Here is a 19,618-nt window from a genome sequence, read left to right on the forward strand (position 1 = left end):
CATATTTTTTATCAAAAGAGAATGTGAGTTCTTTTATATAATTTGATTTTTTTTGCAGTCAATGTTTTCTTTTAAACATAAAATTTATTTTTAGATGACTTCATATTTGTAAGGCAACTCTCAGAAACAATCATACCATGACTAAATTCTCCCTTGTTCAACCTGAGCTTCTTTTTTATTATTCTCTATATGCTACTACACATCTGTAGATATTGTGTTCTTACCATATGTGTAAAGAAAAGTGGACATATGTACATTTGTGAAGATTATTAGTCCATGAGAAACTGCATTTATTTCCTTATGTTTTCTATTAGATTTCCTTAATTATTTATTTTAAGAACAGAAGTAAATAGTACAACAGGTAGGTTAACAATGATTATACTGGTAAAGATGTGAGAGATTGAGAAATATCTAGTGGGCCAGTAGCATTTTTATCAATGTACCATAAAGAAAAAAAGTATTTCTTGGGCTTCCACAGCACTTAAAAATGAATAACATTTCCAAAATAAAGATCTAGACTATTTAAGAGAAATCTGTAAGGTGAGGTGAGGTGTACTCTTATTTACCTTTATAATATGTTATATTTTTATTTTCATTTAAGTTTTGCTAATATTGCTATGGGAGAAAAAAAGTGTGGACATCAGGCCAACACATTTATAAAAAAAAAAAAATAAGACTGTGCTGACCAACAAATAACAGTAACTACTTATCTAAAAATAAGCACCTGTTTTGAGATGCCTTTCCTGAAGTAGGAAAATACTGGTACTAGTTATTCTTGCTCTTTTCAATCTGCCTTGTGGATCAAAGTGAACATTTATGAAATAATTTTCCATAGAGCAGACAGAAGTCATCCAAATCAGAATGAAGATTATACAGCATAATTGCTACTAAGTTGTATAAAGAAGTAAATAATAAAACAACAAAAATCTGCCTCAAATTCTGTATTCTCTCTTCAGTCACTTTTGTTTAATCTCATTGTCAAGTTTCTTCAAAGGTGTTCATTACACTTAATATCTTCATTTGATCACCTCTCATTTTCTAAAATATTGCATTCTGCTTTCTCCTTTCATTTTTTTCAATTAATCTTTTTATGGCAAAGCCCCTAAGTCATATTGGTGGTCACTCCCCATGAACATGACTCTGATCTTCTATAAACTTGGTTTTCCTGCAATATTTGGAGTATGAAAAACTTTCATTCTTAATTTCTCCCCTGCCTTTAGATATACCATTCTCTCTTCAATAATCAACTACTTTAGTCTGTCCAGTAGCTGCTGTTTTGTTCACATTACCCTACATTTGTTCGCTTGGGTGGTCACTTTCTACATTGATTCTGGGCTTAACCCTGTGACTAGTTTTGGCCAATGGACTTGAAACAAACTTGAGAGTCTTGGAAACTGCTTGCTCATTGGGCTGTTGTCTTGCGAGCTAGGAGCCATGATATCAAGCCCAGTCACCACCTGTCATCCCAGATGACAGCCAGCCTATCCCCAGAAGCAGAGTCCCCAAAAGCAGATGACTGGTAATTGACCATAGATGTCTGAGGGAGCACAGCCAAGATTATAAGAACTGTCCAGTGAAGCCCAATACAAACTGGCACTTCACAGAACTGTGTATTACAAAAATGGTAGTTGATGTGTGGCACTGTTTTGGGGTGGTTTGCTAAAATGAAAAAAAATTAACAGATACATTGCTTTTCCTTTTGTGCCTAGATCTTAATTAGTGACACCACCATCTATTCTCTCATCTCTCTGGAAAACCAAAGTGATTCTCATGTCTTCTTTTCATTTGTCTTTCATCAGTTGGTCTTTAATTCTTGCTGTCATTCTTTTCTATCTTGCTGTTATTTTTAAACCACAAATTATTTTAATACTGAAATAATTGACTATTTTAAACATATAGTTTTATTTACTTAATATATGCTAGGATTATTAGGGCAATAACTAGAATTAGAATGATTTTGTTAATTTTGGAATATGGATTTAAGTGCTTCTCTCCACCCTTATGTTCTATATTCCATTATTTCTTTAATAACACACAATATTTTGATTGTCTTATATGACGTATGTATGAACCTATAATTGATTCTTTTGTTTTATGTTATTTCATTAATTATGAGCCTTCTGAAAGATTTTTAAAGTCTTCTTTTTCAAAAACAATATAAATAATGAAAAGATAGCCTATTTGGTGAGGCTTTTTTCATTACAAAAACCAGAAACTGTGTCTGTGGTTGTTTCACTAAGATGTAAAATCTCCATCATCTTGATTCCTTATTTAAGCAAGGAGTGTTTGCACAGCTTGCAAAGAATACTTTTGTAGGCAATTAAATCTCTATAGTGTCTCTGTCTCATGGCTATGTTTGCCAGCTTTCTGGACCAGAATTTCTATTCTCATTAACAAAGCTAAGTAATACCCACAAAATCCTTGAAGGAATTTTAAAATTACATTTCTGACAATTAGAGTACAAGGGGGAAAACTATTAAACGTTTGGCATTGGATAGTTATATGAGTGAGTGTCTTTTCTTATGACACCTATAAGTGCCATGCACAGGAAGCATTTTAAAATACTGCCAATACTTCTTAGCTACTTACACATTGCTACTTCACTCAGAAAGACATGCCCTTTCTAAAGTAATCATGGAAACAAATGAAAACAAGTCTTCTATCAAGTACCTACTCAACATTGCTTTTTGAGTGGATAGAGTATATCATAGGACATTGTCAATGTTGACCTTATTAAAACAACTCCTATCAAGTATTATGTATGTAGTATGCTTCTACACTTTAGTTCTTTTCACTTGCGTTTATGAGTAAGTCACATGTCTTACTCATAGTAGGTGTTCAATAAATAATATTAGAATAAGAAAAATTAATGAATAGTAAATTATTTCTCTATTCAGATTTCTTTCCTAACTTTTTACCCCTGTGTCAGTAGGAAATATATCCTGTTATATTATAATAAATGGGGGCAATACATAGTTTAGGAGTCTCAGTAACATGTGTCACCTCTTAAAACTTTCCCTTTAAATTAATGTGTTGGTTAGGGGAGAAAACTACATAAAGGCAAGAGAGAATTCTAAAATACAGAATTTGAATATAGGTAATAAAATCTAAATCTTACAAGACTGATGGACACTTCACTGGGTCAGTGTGGGTGGCCTGATAGAGACACAGATAAGGGACAACTATGGGAGTTTAATCAGACTGGGTTCTTGAAAGTATATATTTAAAATTCAGCTAAATAAGAATGATATGCAATAAAGAGTGCTAAGATTAATCCTTTAATTGTTTTTTTTTCTTGGTAATTCTTATCAAAACTGAGCCTGCTATTGCTATTTTTTTAACATGACATCAACAAAATGTAAATTAAGTTGAGTAATTTGCAAGCTGACAATTAGGTAGCTTTCCATTCATATAAGAAAAATATTAGAAATAAACAACTGTCTTACTTTTTATATTCAGATTCTTTTTTTTTTTCTGGTTTGTATCTTAAAACAATTAGCATATTCAAGGATTAGATCTATGTGTTTGGACAAATGCTGTTGTATTATGTTATAAACAGAAGTGTTTATAGGGATTTGGTTAAATGAAGTAGCTAATGCACAAAAATAAGCCATTAAAATGGCTTAATACTCAATTCAAACCACTGATGACCACTATTTATGGATAAGAGTGTACCCTATTTTCTCACCAACACTTCTGCTTTCTATTTGGCATCCATCCAAATTTCTGCTGTGTTAACATTTGCTCCTGGGAGGAGATGAAGGAAAAAAGGTCCATAAGGTTTCCATTGGCCCAGATAGCAGAAACATCTGCTGGATTCATGAGCAGCCTGCTGGCCCAAGTCAGCAGGGAGAGTTGATGCTTATCAACCCTGCCATATGAGTCGATATTTCCTGTGCCCTGGGGCTGCACAAGCTTAATCAAGAAAAAATAAGGGAGCATATTACATGTCAAAATTCCCTCATTAAATAAACATTATATATTTTTAAAGTAACTATCATGGCATTATAAATTATGAGTTTAGTACTAATGAAATTCAAATTGTAACAAATAGCAGATTTTATTGAATTTTATCATTCATTTTTCAATTTTGAGTAATGATGGATTCTTTGCATTTAGAACTTTGCTTACAGAGATTTGACCCTTTAATGTGAAGAGCTGTTGTTCTTGGTGAGAAAAAGTTTGTCAAAAAATTATGTACTGCATTTTTTTTTCGTAGTCATCTTTGTAGGTACCTTTAATTTAGCTGGTCAATTATATAAATGGTGAGATTTGGGATTATAGTCCTGAACATAAACTTAATGAATCATTACTAAATGTAATTATTGATTTTTAACCACGCACATTTGCCATTTCAGAAATACTTGTATTCAGAAGCGTAAACTTATTGCCATGTTGCTGCTAATACCTGATACACTTGCAATTTTGTTTTGTTTTGTTTTGTTTTTACAAATGCTCTCTGAGTCTGTGGCTTATCCTATTCAGTGCCCTAAAGTTGAAAAATCTGTGCCTTCCAAGGATGTGTTAAAACTTTTGCAAAACACAGCAGTCAATGCATATCTAAATTTAAGCAATGCGAGGTATCAGCTGTTACTAATAATATGCATCATGTAATATATATTTTATTTATATATTAAATATAGAGAAAAATACATATCTTATATTTATCTTTATATCTATATTTATCTATCTATCTAACACAGCATATATCTTTGGTTTCAGATCTGTCAAAGCATATAAAACTAGGAATTTGAAATGAGAATCAGTTGTTGCACAAATTTATATGTAGAATTCATGAACTATGGCAGTCTGTTTAGTTTCATTCTGGTCTGGAAAGGAAACAGGAACAAATAGGAATAGTTTTGAGCATGAATAATGTGACTACTCTGTTCTTATTGGACGAACATTTACCTCAGCAGATAGACTATGCAGAAATGATACTTTTTGTTAATCTGGTATTCTGGTTAATTCTGGTATTTACTAGAGCAGTAGCACAATTCTTGGTTTCATGGATATGATAATATCCATGAGACACAACAGGCTATATCCAACAACAAATGGATCCAAAGGTCTAAGACAAGTGACCCAAAAAGGATGTTAAGAACTAGCAAAGCTTTGTGACTTCCTGAAATGCTTCTGAGTGTGCAGTTACTCCTTATCCAAAACTAGACTGCGTTGATTTAGGTACCACACCTCAGAGAAGCTTTTCTAGAGTCTATTCAGTTTTCTTTCTTCCTTCCTTCCTTCCTTCCTTCCTTCCTTTCTTTCTTTCTTTCTTTCTTTCTTTTTTTTTAGATTTTATTTATTTGTTTGAGAGACCATGAGAGAGAACACAAGCAGGAGGAGCAGCAGAGGGAGAGGGAGAAGCAGGCTCCCCACTGATCAGGGAGCCCAATGCTGGTCTTGATCCCAGAACCCCACCAGGATCATGACCTAAGCAGAAGCTGGACGCTTAACTCACTGAGCCACTCAGAGACCCCTGGAGTCTATTCAATTTTGATGACTTAGTAGGCATGCAGCCTTCACAAGATTATGTCACCAGTTCCCATTCTCTGGTACAAGGTCATTTAGTCAATCCTCATTTATTATTCAATAAATATTCCCAACTCTGAAATGTAGGTGCATAGTCTAGTACACAGGACCTCCCCAGTTGTCATTTATTTGGATCCAATATACATCTGTGAACTCCTTGAACTGCAAGGATGTTTCAACCAAGAGCCAACTTTTTAGGCTTTCCCTGAAACTAAAGGAAAGACCAAGAACCAGCTGTTAACCCTTTCCTTCCAATATCGTAGGGAGGGATCACTGGTGTTGCTATCAATATTTTTTTTTTTCAGCTATCATTTTGCAACCATTTTTCCAGAACATGCATTCTTAAAATATAAGGAATCAGTTGAACTATTTTCAATTCCATCTCAACTTGTTTTATTGAAGTTTAATTTTAATAATTTCCATTTGAAACATTTCAATTCATTATAATTTTCTATTAACAGATTACAAATGTAGTAACCCCAAAAAGAGATATGAGAAGATGGCACTAATTCTTTTTCTGCCTTATCAGAAGTAGAATTCTTTGAGCTGAATTATCTGTACAAATCTATACAAAGTATCAAGTTTCATTTTAATATTTTCCCACAGCAGTCTCCACTTGCTCTCATAGGGCAGTGTTCCCCTAGATCTAATGTGGCACTACAAAGGACTTGAACATCAAAGCACGTAAACATGGACAAGATGGGTGAAATCAACATTAATGAAATCTTTGTGCATTTAGAAATGATCAAACAGTAAAAAACACATCCTATTAACCACTGTGTTATTACTTTTTTTTTTTTTTTTCAAAAGAGAACTTGTTCCTTAGGGAATAGTCCAAGTTGATTTATATGTTACCACATATTGATCAACACTTCATTATTCAGGTGGTATCATTTTGAACACGTTTCATGTGTTCAAAAATATATGCCCACTATGTCCACAGCAATATCATATGCCATTTAAAGAATTAAAAGTAACATGAGTTTCTGCCTCTGCTATCAAGAATTTTCTACATGTCTCAGGTTCACATACTAATAGTTTCCTTGGGCATAAAAATGCTGTTATTAGAACAGAAAATACTCTTTTCTATTATATTAATCAAAGGAAAATTTGTTTTATAAAGTTTATAAAAGACACTCGTATACAGGAGAAAAATTCAAATATTTTATTGCCTCCATTGCAGTCCTTTGGGAACTCATTATTTATTTGAAAGCATGGTGTTGTTCTCCATTCAGGGAAATATATCTTTGAGAAAGTACACTGTTTTAAAAATAATGTGTACAGCCGTAGAGAGTTTACCAGCAATACTTTCCTGTCTCCCAGATACTACTACAGCTTTTAAAACAAGCAATAAAACAGAAATTCTCCATTGTTAATCACAAGGCACTTCCCAAAGCAATGACATTTCAGAGTGGACATAAGGAATAAATTGTCTCTCAGAGAGTCAGGGGGATATGGGTCTATGGGTAACAATTCTGTTTTGGTACAAACTCAAGTCAGTAAAAGTTACAGTGTAAAATTAAAAAAAAAAAAAGATTAGTTACCTTTACAGATTATCCAGTAATTTAATGAATTCTTTTATATTTTCTCAATAAGGTTCTTGATTATAAATACTATTTTTACAGTGATTCATTTCTAAGATTAAAAATCCTTGATTTAAGAATAATGATTTATTACCAGAAAAAACAGTGTCTTCTAGGGGTGTATATTGAGTCTTTTTCCTCAGTGTCTTACCACTGCATGTTAGAATAAGTGTAAGCTCCTTACTAAGACATAAAAAGCCCTGCATTTTTATGTATTTATATTTTACCTGACCTTGACATTCTTTCTTACCTTGTGTTGGACCATAAGTCTGTTGTTTTTCATGCACCAGACTCAGTGGTTTTTGTTTTGTTTTGTTCTCAGTTCTTCACTAGTCAACCTCTTTCCTGCCTCTTGCTTAGTATCTGTTATATCAGGTAACTTACTTTCTGAATATTAACCACCCCTCTCCAACATTTTGTCCTCTGGCAATTTTTAAATGGCTGGACTTTCTCCCCATTTAGGTTTCAGCTGAAATTTCACCACCTTCTTAGCCAGGCTTTCCTGTATAAATTTCTGTTTTCTTGTTTTACTGCTTATATCTAGGCTGTAAGTTCTAAAGACAAAACTTTACAACATTTCTAGCCTGTTCATAGTTTTATCTCTAGCTTCTACTATTTTAAGCACATTCTTGGCACAAAGAATGTATTTGTTGAATAAACTAATGTCATGAAGTATATTTTATAGGCAAAATCTGTTATGAAGGTGAAGATAATTTTTCAGAAACCCTTAACATTATATACGTTTATGTGTATAGTTCATATGCCTAATGTGAACTGATTGCATATTATTGGACGTCATGTTTGATATCATTTTTTTCTTTTTTTAAAGATTTTATTTATTTATTTATTTATTTGACAGAGAGAGAGAAAGATCACAAGTAGGCAGAGAAACAGGCAAAGGGGTAGGGGGAAGCAAGCCCCCTGCTGAGCAGAGAGCCTGATATGGGGCTCAGTCCCAGGACCCTGGGATCATGACCTAAGCTGAAGGCAGAGGCTTAACGCATTGAGCCACCCAGATGCCCCATATTTTTTCTTTGATATATCTTGTATCTATGATATCTCAAAATTTCATATTATGTCCCTTAATCCAAAGAGTTATAATTCAAATAGAATCTCTGTTGCTCTTTTACATGAACATCTCTATTCAATGTTCCAATGCAATTATTTAAAATTTCTGCAGAGAATAAGATATGAACAGAACATTAATCTATAGGCAACTTGGCTAATAGTCAATACGATTTTATGCTTGCTGAGTATGCAAGTATGTTGCACCAAAAGAAAGATGTTATTGAAATATATCTCCTACAACTAAGCGAAATCACTAATTCACAACAATATATTAGGCAACAATTAATTTGATTGTATATATTTTTTTCATTTGGAATCAGGGAATGCTAGCATAAAAACCAGACTGAAGTCCTAATTGTCTTCTCACTTATGCCTTTCCTTACTATGTTTACCTTATTTTGCTAGCTGTATTTTGTATTTTTTAGGCAATTGTATATTTAAAGTTGGGATTTAATAATGCTCGCTCTATTGTCTTACATTTTTTCATTTAATTTGCTCCTGGCAATGTTATTAGACTTTTAAATTTTCCTTGAGGTTATTAAATATTCTAAAATGTATCATAATTCAACTTTATTTGTTACTTTCTTTAAGTATATGGACATTCTAAGACCTACAGGGTGACATGGAAATTATAGGTATCATTTGCCCTTTCTTCCATGTCATCCTTGTGCAGGGCCATGCTAATCTTCTCTGTATCATTCCAGTTTTAGTATATGTGCTGCTGAAGTGAGCACTTTTCTCCCTCTTTTGTCTCAGGTTGAAGTTTTCCCCAGGATCTTCAATTTTAAATAGTTATGTCCCACCCATTGTGGGTTTTTTGTTTTGGGGTTTTTTTTGTTGTTTTTTTTTTTTTTTTTTTTTTTTTTTTTTTTTTTGCTTTCAGAAGATTGATTATTGTACAGTCAGCACTATATTCCTCACTGTCTTCAGAAGAGTCCTACCATCTGTGTGTTCCTTTTCAGAATATTTCCTCCAGGTTGACATCTCAATTTAGAATTTAGTTACGTGATTGAGCTTCACTGTGAACCAGACTGTGATTGTGGTCATAAATTTCTTTTTTCTGGAAGGCTGCCTCTCAGATGTTCATCAGTTACCAAGTAAAGCTAGTCAGTTATATCTAGGTCTTGCGCATTCACCCTGAAAGCAGTATTCTAAAAAGATAAAATGAATTTAGACACGCATGATAATTACATGTTAGCATTTTTTGAAGTTATAAAAGTAATTTTAAAATTCTCTTATTTTTTCATAATGCTTTGTGAGAGATGTAGTTTCCTTTTCATTTTAAAATTATTTCCTTTGCTTTTCATTTTTCCACATTGCAATACTTAAAGATCTGTATGAGTAGGAAAAGAAACAACTTTATGAATATGAATGTGAACAATTCATCAAGTTAATTTTTTTCTTGAAAAACTATACATGCTCGGGGCGCCTGGGTGGCTCAGTGGGTTAAGCCGCTGCCTTCGGCTCAGGTCATGATCTCAGGGTCCTGGGATCGAGTCCTGCATCGGGCTCTCTGCTCAGCAGGGAGAGCAGGGAGCCTGCTTCCTTCTCTCTCTCTCTCTGCCTGCCTCTCAGTGTACTTGTAATTTCTCTCTGTCAAATAAATAAATAAAATCTTAAAAAAAAAAAACTATACATGCTCATTCAATAAATTGTAATTAGAATTTTTGAGAAGATTCAAAACATTTAAGGGAATAAATTAAATATAGATAAATTAATGAAAACAAATATATTTTAATGTTTTTATTTCAAAAATCTATTTCAGCTGCAAAGCTTGATATATTTACATTTAGTCTGAATCCGTGACCCTTTAATAGCTTTTTGTTTATTATGCATTTTCACAGAATAGTAGGCAGAAAAACAAATAAAGAATGAAAAGAACTGGTTTTGTACAAATATATATTTTTAAAATATTGAGCATTCTTTTAAAAATCAGATAATGTTTTAAAACATACTGAGGCAATACAAGCACTAGGCAAGAACATAAAGCTGTCATAGAACAGCATTTCCTAGGATTTTATAAATACTCTCTAAAACTTAGAATTTTATAAATTAAAGAAAATATGATATGGCTGAGTAATATAAAATTAATGGATGAAATTGGAGAAATCTACTTTAGGTAGAAAGAAAAACTGCTGGGAACACCTATAATAGAGAAGGCTGAGGTACACAATCTCACAAAAACATTTTTGAAACGTAGGGGAAGGGGATGATGTTTCATTTCACCTACATTACAAATTTCTTCAGGCCAGCCCTGATCCTGAAATCAAGAACTGACTCTAATTATAAATCTTACTTAGACACAGCAAATGGTAACTACTTTTGGTATGATGTTGCATAGTTAACTGGGTCACCTACTCACAGTCACTGTGTAGGTTAATTGGAAACAACCCAATGGTAATCCCATTGGTTTCCTGGTCTGCTTGAGTGTCCAGGAAAACCTATTACACATTCTGGAAAAGGGAAAGAGAGGTGAAATTTCTGCAGGAGAATTATGATTCTCTGGGTCAGGAGCTGTGGGAGCCACTGTAAATCTGAAAGAGCCTTTTGTCATGGATCAGAAGCCAGCAAAGGCCCTGGGCCAAGCTTTGAGTACACAGAGCTTCTGCTCCAGGAGTTGGGAGCAGAATGGGTCCCTCACAATGGCCATAGCGAACACCAGGATCTGGTCTACGGGATTGTAACTGCTGAAGCTGCCAGTCTGGCACTGCTATGCTCTGATATCAGGAGGAGAAAGCCCTTCCAACCTTCCTGGCCTTCCAAGACCCACTGCCCGCCAGCTTTGTTTCTTCCCTGCCTTGGTCTGGCAGTTGCAATGGAACACAGGTCTCCAATGTGCTTCCTGTCTCTATGGAAACTGGCAGGCAGCACCAGACTGATGGCCATGCTCCATAGTGGCTGGGCAGAGGGGCGGCACAGAAGGTGGATACCAGGTGTTATACTCTATAAGACAAGCTGAATCCTGAAAGGATAGAGTCAAAGAAAAACAAATTATATGTGGTCACCTAGGAAAACGGAATACTTAAAGTTGTTTAGACAAACCTAAAAGCTAAAATGAAATCATGAGAAAATGGCTAGAGAATTCTGTATTTTAAAGAACAGAGGGACATTCCAAAAGTGGGAACATTTTGCACTTAGTTTATCAGTCTTAATTTTTCCTCCAATTTCCTTTCTCACATGATAGAGCACTTATTGCTCTTCTCTTGAGAATTTTAAGCTTGTGTTAATAGTATTTGTGATTTTCAATCCAATAGGCTTTAGTATGCAATGTGTGTTTCAGTACACACAACTACTGAGCCACAACTTTCACATTAGAAGGTTATTTGTTTAGACTGCCTTTGGTAATTTAGTGGAAGTAATAGCATGCTATGTGTGCATTTAGATATATTTTTAGACTCTAAGCAACAAGAATGATCTTGAACTTTCTAAGATTCAGGTTCTTTGTATAAATCCCATACCTGTTGATGGAACAGATGAAAGGGAGGGGGGAGGAAGGGAGACACAAAGCTAAGGGAAGACCTAGAGAATAGTAAGCTTCCTTTGTATTTCACTGAGAAATGAATGCCTATTTCTGTCATTTCTTTTTTTTTTCTTTAATTATATTTATTTATTTATTTATTTTTTCTTTCAATATAATTTTTTATTTTTTATAAACATATATTTTTATCCCCAGGGGTACAGGTCTGTGAATCACCAGGTTTACACACTTCACAGCACTCACCAAAACACATACCCTCCCCAATGTCCATAATACCACCCCCTTCTCCCAAACCCCCTCCCCCCAAGAACCCTTTTCTTATATTTAAGGACCTGTGTATCTACTGATCCATTTAGCACCTGTGTTTTTCATGACCAAAATATGAGAACCTTAATGAGGCCAGTATTTTGCATTTAAAATGGGGTTCTTGAGAGGACAAAAAAAATTTAAAAACAAATCAAAGCATTACTTATGCCACTTGATTCAGATACCAGTACCTCTATTGAATTAAACAATTCTGTAGACTTAGTTGACAGTTTTCTCTAAGCATAAATATATTCCCAAATGAAGAATCAAAATATGTGGTATTGTTTATCTCATGGGAAGTTTATTCTTTCTCATGGAACAATCACATCTTCAATTCTTTCACACCTTGCTTTTATTTGTTCCCTTCACTGTTGTTAAATCCAGTTCTTCCTCTGAGAAAGTTGTGCTCATTTTCAGGAAGAAAAATAATGAAGGTCCTCAGTTCCTGTTAAATAGCCCACAAAAGTTGATCATTTACCCAAAAAAACCACTGACTGTAACTCACTCCCTCTCAGATGTGCAAAGACTCACCCTCTGCCTGTCTGTCTAGATATATCTCAGGTGATTACTGCCCTTAGTTAGTAAGCACTCATGCACAGCGTGCACGGATCCACTGTTGCGCCCCACATTTAATCTTTAGTGCAGGAAGAGAGATGGAGAAAACCATCGCCTTCACTCATCGTTCATTCAGGAGATAGCAAGGCTTGAATGATGCCATTTTTGGAAGCAGAGCCATGTTTTGGGATCAGTGTGCAAACATGCATTTTTGCCTGTCTGCTCTCTTTCCACAATACTGCTGGCTTCAAAGATCTCTCTCCACTGCTTTGTTTATTGCTCCTCTACAGTGATGGCACATCACAGCTTGGCAGCAAGGTCGAGATAGCCATGATCTTAGAATTTGCTTCTTTATGTGCTGCGTGACAGTGTGTTGGGTTCTTGGTGGTTAGTCAGTGAAAGCATGCATGGAATGTGGGAAGCAAGGACAGCTCTTAACTAACTGAGGTCAACAGGAGTCAAGACTCTGTTCACTTGAGTTTGAATTTGGTAATTCCTGATCCAGACAAGAAACGGTTTGAACCATTTTTTCCCTAAGCATATGAGAAATAGAAACATTAAAGGAATAATGGCAGCTTCTCTGTCTGCTATTTAAAGACAGGGTCAGGAAAGCCATCTTTGCAGACTATTGAATAATTGCTCTTCATTAAAGTGTCTTTCACAGCAATAAATTAGCAAATGGTTTCCATATAACTACTGCAACTAGCCTAAATGGGTTTCAGTCCCTGATGCTAGTTAGAAATAAACTTGGCAGTCTAAGAAAACTACCAGTTTAGCAGAGTAGAGGCGGGGGAAAAGAAGATAATTTAGAGGACTTTTATTGGAAGAATGGTGAGTGGGAGGGGGAAAAGGACTCTTGGAAAATGATTTGAGGATAAAGGGGAAAATGGACTGAAGAAGGCTCCAAATATGAAGAGAAGAACTTCAAAAATGGAGTTTTATTACATTGGAAAGAGCTCATTGGTTTTCAGGAAAAAAAACAAAAAACAAACAAAAAAACCCTTTTTTTATGCTAAATATGTAGGTAAGAGCCCCAAGAAGACACATTAAAGGTGATTTTCCAGTGGTGTGCTATATAAATGATTAACAACTGCCTCTGTGGGAGGAAAAAAAAAAAAAAGACGCTGACGAGCTGTTTGCCAATCTCTATAGTGAAAAGACTCTCACTGAGGTCCATTTGAAGCTCATGTCATTAAGCATGAAGTGAGAAAAGTTACATTCGGTTGACTCTCGTGAGCTAGTATGAGCCCGCTCTAGCACATCACAGCTTTTACTTGAATTTCAAATGTTCCTTCAGTTATTAAAAATAGATGTAAAAGGTTGAAATGCATCTTTGAAATGTTTAACTCCAAACTCTATGCTTATTTTATAACAGTTACTCAGTCAGAATTAAGTTCACTTTCCTTCCCAAGCAGGTTTTTGTTTTTTCTGTTTTTGTTTTTTTTTTTTTTTTTGGTTAAGTATGTGAGGTCTGAAGACAGGGTGGGAAGGTTCCAAATCTGGCTGCTGCACTTTCCAGCTGTGTGACTGTGGGCACATTATTTAAACTCTCTTTGCATCAGTTCCAGCATTTTCAAGGTAGAAAGGGTAACAAGATTGGCATGAAAAGTAAATCACTTATAAAAGAAATGCACTTAGAATAGTGCCTAGAATATTGTGAACGCTCAGGTAAGTTTAGCTGTATTTTTCATATATTTACCATTGGCTTAGTGATTGTGGAAGATGGGGTGACAGAGGAAGAGTACTATGAAAACTGGGGTGCCTAGATGGCTCAGTCAGTTGACCAGCCGACTCTTGGTTTCCACTCAGGTCATGATCTTAGGGTTGTGAGATCGAGTTCCTCATCAGGCTCCATGCAGGAAGTCTGCAGGAGATTCTCTCCCTCACTCTCTCCCTCTGTGCCCCCCTGCCATTCTGTCTCTCTCTCACTCTCTTTCTCTCTCAAAATAACTAAATAAATCTTTAAAATGAATTTTGACCCAAAAGAAATTGGACCAGGAATGGAAAGTAAAATATTTTCCATCTCAGAGCCCTGTCTACGTAAGAGAGATTAGGTAGGGGTTATTTACTCAATATTTAAGGAAAGTTTTTGTCTCGTATGCTTGTCCCCTTCTGGAGCATAAATTTGACACAGTTGTTTTTTTTATGTCCCATTTTGGGTTCTGACAATGGTATTGGATATGTCTGTTCTAGATTACATCTGTTGTATCTTACGTATACTCCTCATGATTTTCAATCAGATCTTAAAAAAAAAAAAAAAGGTCTTAAGATAATATACCAACAAGGATTTTATGATTTTAAGTTTCTATATTTTTTTCCTTAGTAAGGAATGTCTCTCCTTGTGCCCCTCTGTTTTGACAATGAACAAATGTAGCAGACTTGAGTTACTATGGTCCTTCTCCTGTCACGAGTTCCCCTATAATGCCAGCCACTGCTCTAAGGAGATGCTTTCCTACTGGACAGTGAGCACCACCGGAAGCTTCAGTGCACAATACAGAATGTTAAGCAATGAAACTGATTCAAAGATAAGTTTTATTTTCTTACATTTGAGCATACACTTGTTTGACAAGGATTAACTCCTCTGAAATCCAGGATGGGGCTGAGCTTAGCTGGAGGAAGGATCCTTTTAAAGTATGATATGACCAATGCATGTCAGAAATCCTTATAGATGGGGGGAATAAAGAGAGAGTTATATACCACAAACAGACTGCCTTCTCCCCTGCCTTTATATCCTCTTGCAAATTCTCCCAACTCTGTAGTCTCCTTATAAACTTCCTCTGTGCATCTTTCAGATGATGTTGATTATATAAGGCAAAGCATGTGGTAGGTCCCCGAAATATTTGTTTAATGAATGCCCTAAAAATGAATCCTCAATTTTGGTAACATACTGATTCTGCTAATTGAGAAAATTAGTAACTTCTTCAGAAAGACTCTCTAAAATTGAATTAAATGACAACCTTGAGCCAGAAAGAGTTAAAAGAGAAAAGTGGCAGTTAATCTGATGCTCTCTCCAGGTTATAACTAGAAGTAAAAGGCAATTCAAAGCTTGAGAAGAAGTTTGACTGTCTACAAAACTGGCTTTTGAATTGATTTTGGAAACCACATATCCTAAGGGTATTTAAGATTAGTAGATTCTCCACATGAGTTTGCTCTCTATGGGGAAAAACTAAATTATTTGACTGCAGGGATTTTAGGCTGCAAGTCCCAGGGAACTGAAGTCATAACTCTTTAAAGTCAGAACCCACGTGGGGACAAGATGGAGGGAAGTTGTCCTAATCTGCTACCTAAAAGGATAAGGAATAGGTATGCAAGTGTGTATAGAGTAACCCACATGCAGAAGACCCTAGCAAATACCACTTTCTTTCTTCTCTAGGCCGGTAAGGAAAGATTAAAATACTTGTCAAAAGGAAGTTCTGAATAGGATAGGCTATGTGAGGGCAGTTGATATTGACATTCTCTCTGATTTGATTTTAATGCTACAACTGAAATTTATGAGGACGTATTTCAGCTAGGTATGCGACTGAAAATTTCACTGTTAAAACACTTACTCATTTATATTTTTTACTGTTATCTAATTCACACTTTAGCAAATAGTAATCAAGTTACTATGACCCTGCAGCCTTTGTGGAAAAATAAGAATAAAATGTTGAACTTTCAGAACAAACCCCAAATGGTTCATTGACTTTGTTTCACCATGGAAAAATCACTTAACCTCCCAGTGTCAGTTTACCCATCTGTGAAATGAGAAGGATAATATTTTCTTATGGGGATGTTTTCAAAATTATTTTGCAAATGTAGTGGATGAAATTGTTGCAAGCATCACTGCTCTTTTTCCACTTCTTTAAAGAAGCAGACAATATTATTTATGTACCAGTTGATAGTCAAATTGTCACCCGGGATGCACTGTGTATTCTTATTAGCAGTTGTGTGCTTTTTATTACTAAAGAATCCCTCCTCCTTCCCACTGTCAAGTTTATTGTGACATCAAAGCTCGGGAATCTGAGCAAAATATCTCGAAATCATTCTGAGCTTCATATTTATGAACTGTTAATCTGATATCCCTGGTAATTATTTCTTCTTTCTGTTTTAGCTCATGTTTTCTCTTACATGGTTTTTCGCCTCACCTCACTTCACAAGATTGATAGTTTTCCACGTTTCCCTGCTAGAGGTCACCTCTGAGCTGAAGGCAAAACACATCCCACTCTGGCTCCTGTTGACTTTTAAGTCAACTATCAAAGAATTTACTCCAGACATCTCCTAACCTCAATTTAAAAACTCCACCCTAAAGACTACAGGGAGATATCCTGGGGAGTTGCCATAGTGACTCTAAGAGGTTGGCATTGAGAAGACAAAGCTACTGATATCAGATTTTATAGTTGATAGGCTTAATTTTATAACGTGGTCATGAACTTCCGTGCTTGTGTCATTTAGATCTGGAAAGAAATTTTCCCCTTCAGGCTCTTGTGTCTCTTACAGTGCCAATCAACAGGCTTCTTGGTAATAAGATCCTTTATGCCAATAGCTCCCGCATAACCTCAAGTGGTGCTTGTGGTAATGACAGGATCATTACAAAACTAAAGAAGAAAAGGGAAATATATTTCATGGGTGTGATTAAGTCATCATAATGTTCTTGCATATGTAAATTATCCTTGACTTAATGAACTACCTTGCTCACATAATAGTATTTTAACCTGGCTCTGGAAAGTCATTTTTTACCTCTGTTGATGATTGTTACCAGACTTGGCAGAGCTTATCTCCAGATCATCTTGCTGAAGTGAAATTTATGTATTATGTTTCCATGTGCATGAATTTTGTTTTAACCACTAGAAGTGTTCTTATTAAGTAAAGTTATTATATGAATTATTTTAATAAAGTACTATGGTACTTAGGAAGACGGAATACTTGATTATATTCTAATGATATCCAATTTGACAAGGGTCATTTAAAATATGTGTTTTTATCTTGATTATGAAAGAAATATATATTCGTTGGGGAAAATCAGGAAAGTAGAAAAAGGAACAAAGGAGAATATTATCTCTGTCTCCTAGGTTAATCTTTTGAAGATTTTGGTAGATAGTCTGCAAGATGAACACTCTTTGAAAAATACTTACATTGTTTTCTCGTGTTTCTAAAAACAGCTACATCTACAAGAAGCTCTGGTAAAATAAGATTCTTTTTTTAAATTTCTTTTATCAGAAATTGAAACTACAGTTCTAGTATCCATATTTCATAGACTATTCAGGATTGTAAAAGCTACCAGGGAAGTATTTTATGTGGTATCTTCTGCCGCTTTAGGGAGTTCAATTCAGCCAAAATTATTCCAGTGCCTTGTTTTCAAAGATGATGAGATCCATCCTATATAATTAATGCAAGGCCAAAGGAAATTAATGATAATCATGTTACTATTTGAATATAAATCTTCATGTGTGCCTAGAAGGCAAAGAAGTTTTTCTGGAACACATAAGGGAGTATGAAGGAGTCTTAATGGTATGCAAAACTGTTGTCCCTGATTAAGAATTTTCAATTATTCTTTCTGTCTTTTTGTAATATATAGTTTTGTTGTTGTGTGGTTGGTTGAATGTTTTTGTTTTGTTTTGTTTTGTTTTTTGAGTGAAAAGTTAAGTCCAGTGCAGCTCTTGGGAAGTTAATCATTTTATAACTTTCATTTAATCAACATTTTCTTTAATCCCTTTTTAGGCAGCCAAGGGCAGTTTCCACTAACACAGAATGTAACGGTTGTTGAAGGTGGAACTGCGATTTTGACCTGCAGGGTTGATCAAAATGATAACACCTCCCTCCAGTGGTCAAATCCAGCTCAACAGACTCTGTACTTTGATGACAAGAAAGGTGAATACATTTTCTTTTAAATGTTTTAATCATATTCTGAAATATCCTAATTATAATGAATTTATTTTTCTGAGATGATTCAAATTATTCGTTTTGATTACCAAACTGCTGCTGCTTGTATTTAAACATGTTAAATATTAAATACTTTAGTTTGCAAGTCATAAACACTAAAGATAACCTATGTCAACTTTTTAATAAAATAAACAGCTTCAATTCTGTTTCAAAAATCATTTTATGCTTTCTCTTAACCATTATCTTCTCTCTAGATATCATATTCCTTCATTCTTATAATTGCCTTGTGTGTAGATTAGCTATTTTTCCTCACTCCAGGTAATATACATATATATTTTTTTTTTTTTTTTTTTTTTAAAGATTTTATTTATTTATTTGACAGAGAGAAATCACAAGTACACTGAGAGGCAGGCAGAGAGAGAGAGAAGGAAGCAGGCTCCCTGCTGAGCAGAGAGCCCGATGCGGGACTCGATCCCAGGACCCTGAGATCATGACCTGAGCCGAAGGCAGAGGCTTAACCCACTGAGCCACCCAGGCGCCCCAATATACATATATATTTTTTATTAACCCTAGCTTAATATATTTAGAAGATGCTCTATGATTTTGGAAAGTTTTGTGATTTTATTCTTATGAATGGGCTTGAAAGTAAGAATTGTAGAAATGATACCCATAATAAGTTTAAGTAAGTCCATGTTTCAAAATAAAGAACTGAAATGAAAAAGGTGTGTTTACTTCAAGTCGAGTTAGACTTCCTTAATTAACTGGACTCCTAATTGGATGATAGATTTTGATTAGAGCTTTTTTAGAGAAGTAATGAAATTCATAAAATTCATTCAAGCAAACACCTGAAAGTATACATTGAATTTCTAAGACTTTATCCATTATTGTAAACATTGGGAGGAAAAGGGAGTTCATGAACCATAATAAAAATATGGAGCTGTTGCTATAGATAAATTTACATCATATAGAATATAACTATTTATACATTGGCTGTTCAACATGGTCTCAATATCTGGATTTCTTATGAATCTGTATAGGTAACAGCAAGATAATTTGAAAGCAGTTTCATTTTAATGGTTGAAGAATAGTTGTATTAGTCCAATAAATCTGCGTATTTGCCCTAAAATAGGAATTCACTGTATTATTTTTACCTTGCTGCAGTTTTCCCTCTTTGATACACTCTAGATTTAAAATGACTTGTTTATTTATTTAAAATTTTAATATGTAATGAAGGATT

The 19,618-nt window shown here is 34.7% G+C and overlaps 1 protein-coding gene and 1 non-coding gene across 4 annotated transcripts in view; one reads left to right on the forward strand and one right to left on the reverse strand.

Moving 5' to 3' along the window:
* Nucleotides 1-19,618, forward strand: part of CADM2 (cell adhesion molecule 2) — a 1,089,711-nt gene that overhangs the window by 813,592 nt on the left and 256,501 nt on the right. For all 3 annotated transcript variants that reach the window (XM_004775049.3, XM_004775051.3, XM_004775050.3), the window contains one exon: nt 18,220-18,369. In XM_004775049.3, coding sequence (XP_004775106.1) covers nt 18,220-18,369 — 150 coding nt within the window. The remainder of the gene's footprint in view (nt 1-18,219; nt 18,370-19,618) is intronic.
* LOC123394593 lies at nt 8,811-8,917 on the reverse strand. Its single transcript, XR_006609352.1, has one exon. It is a non-coding gene; the product is annotated as a U6 spliceosomal RNA (small nuclear RNA).

Source organism: Mustela putorius, unplaced genomic scaffold, assembly GCF_011764305.1.
Source record: "Mustela putorius furo isolate JIRA1106 unplaced genomic scaffold, ASM1176430v1.1 tig00003834_pilon_pilon_pilon, whole genome shotgun sequence".
NCBI classification, from domain to species: domain Eukaryota; kingdom Metazoa; phylum Chordata; class Mammalia; order Carnivora; family Mustelidae; genus Mustela; species Mustela putorius.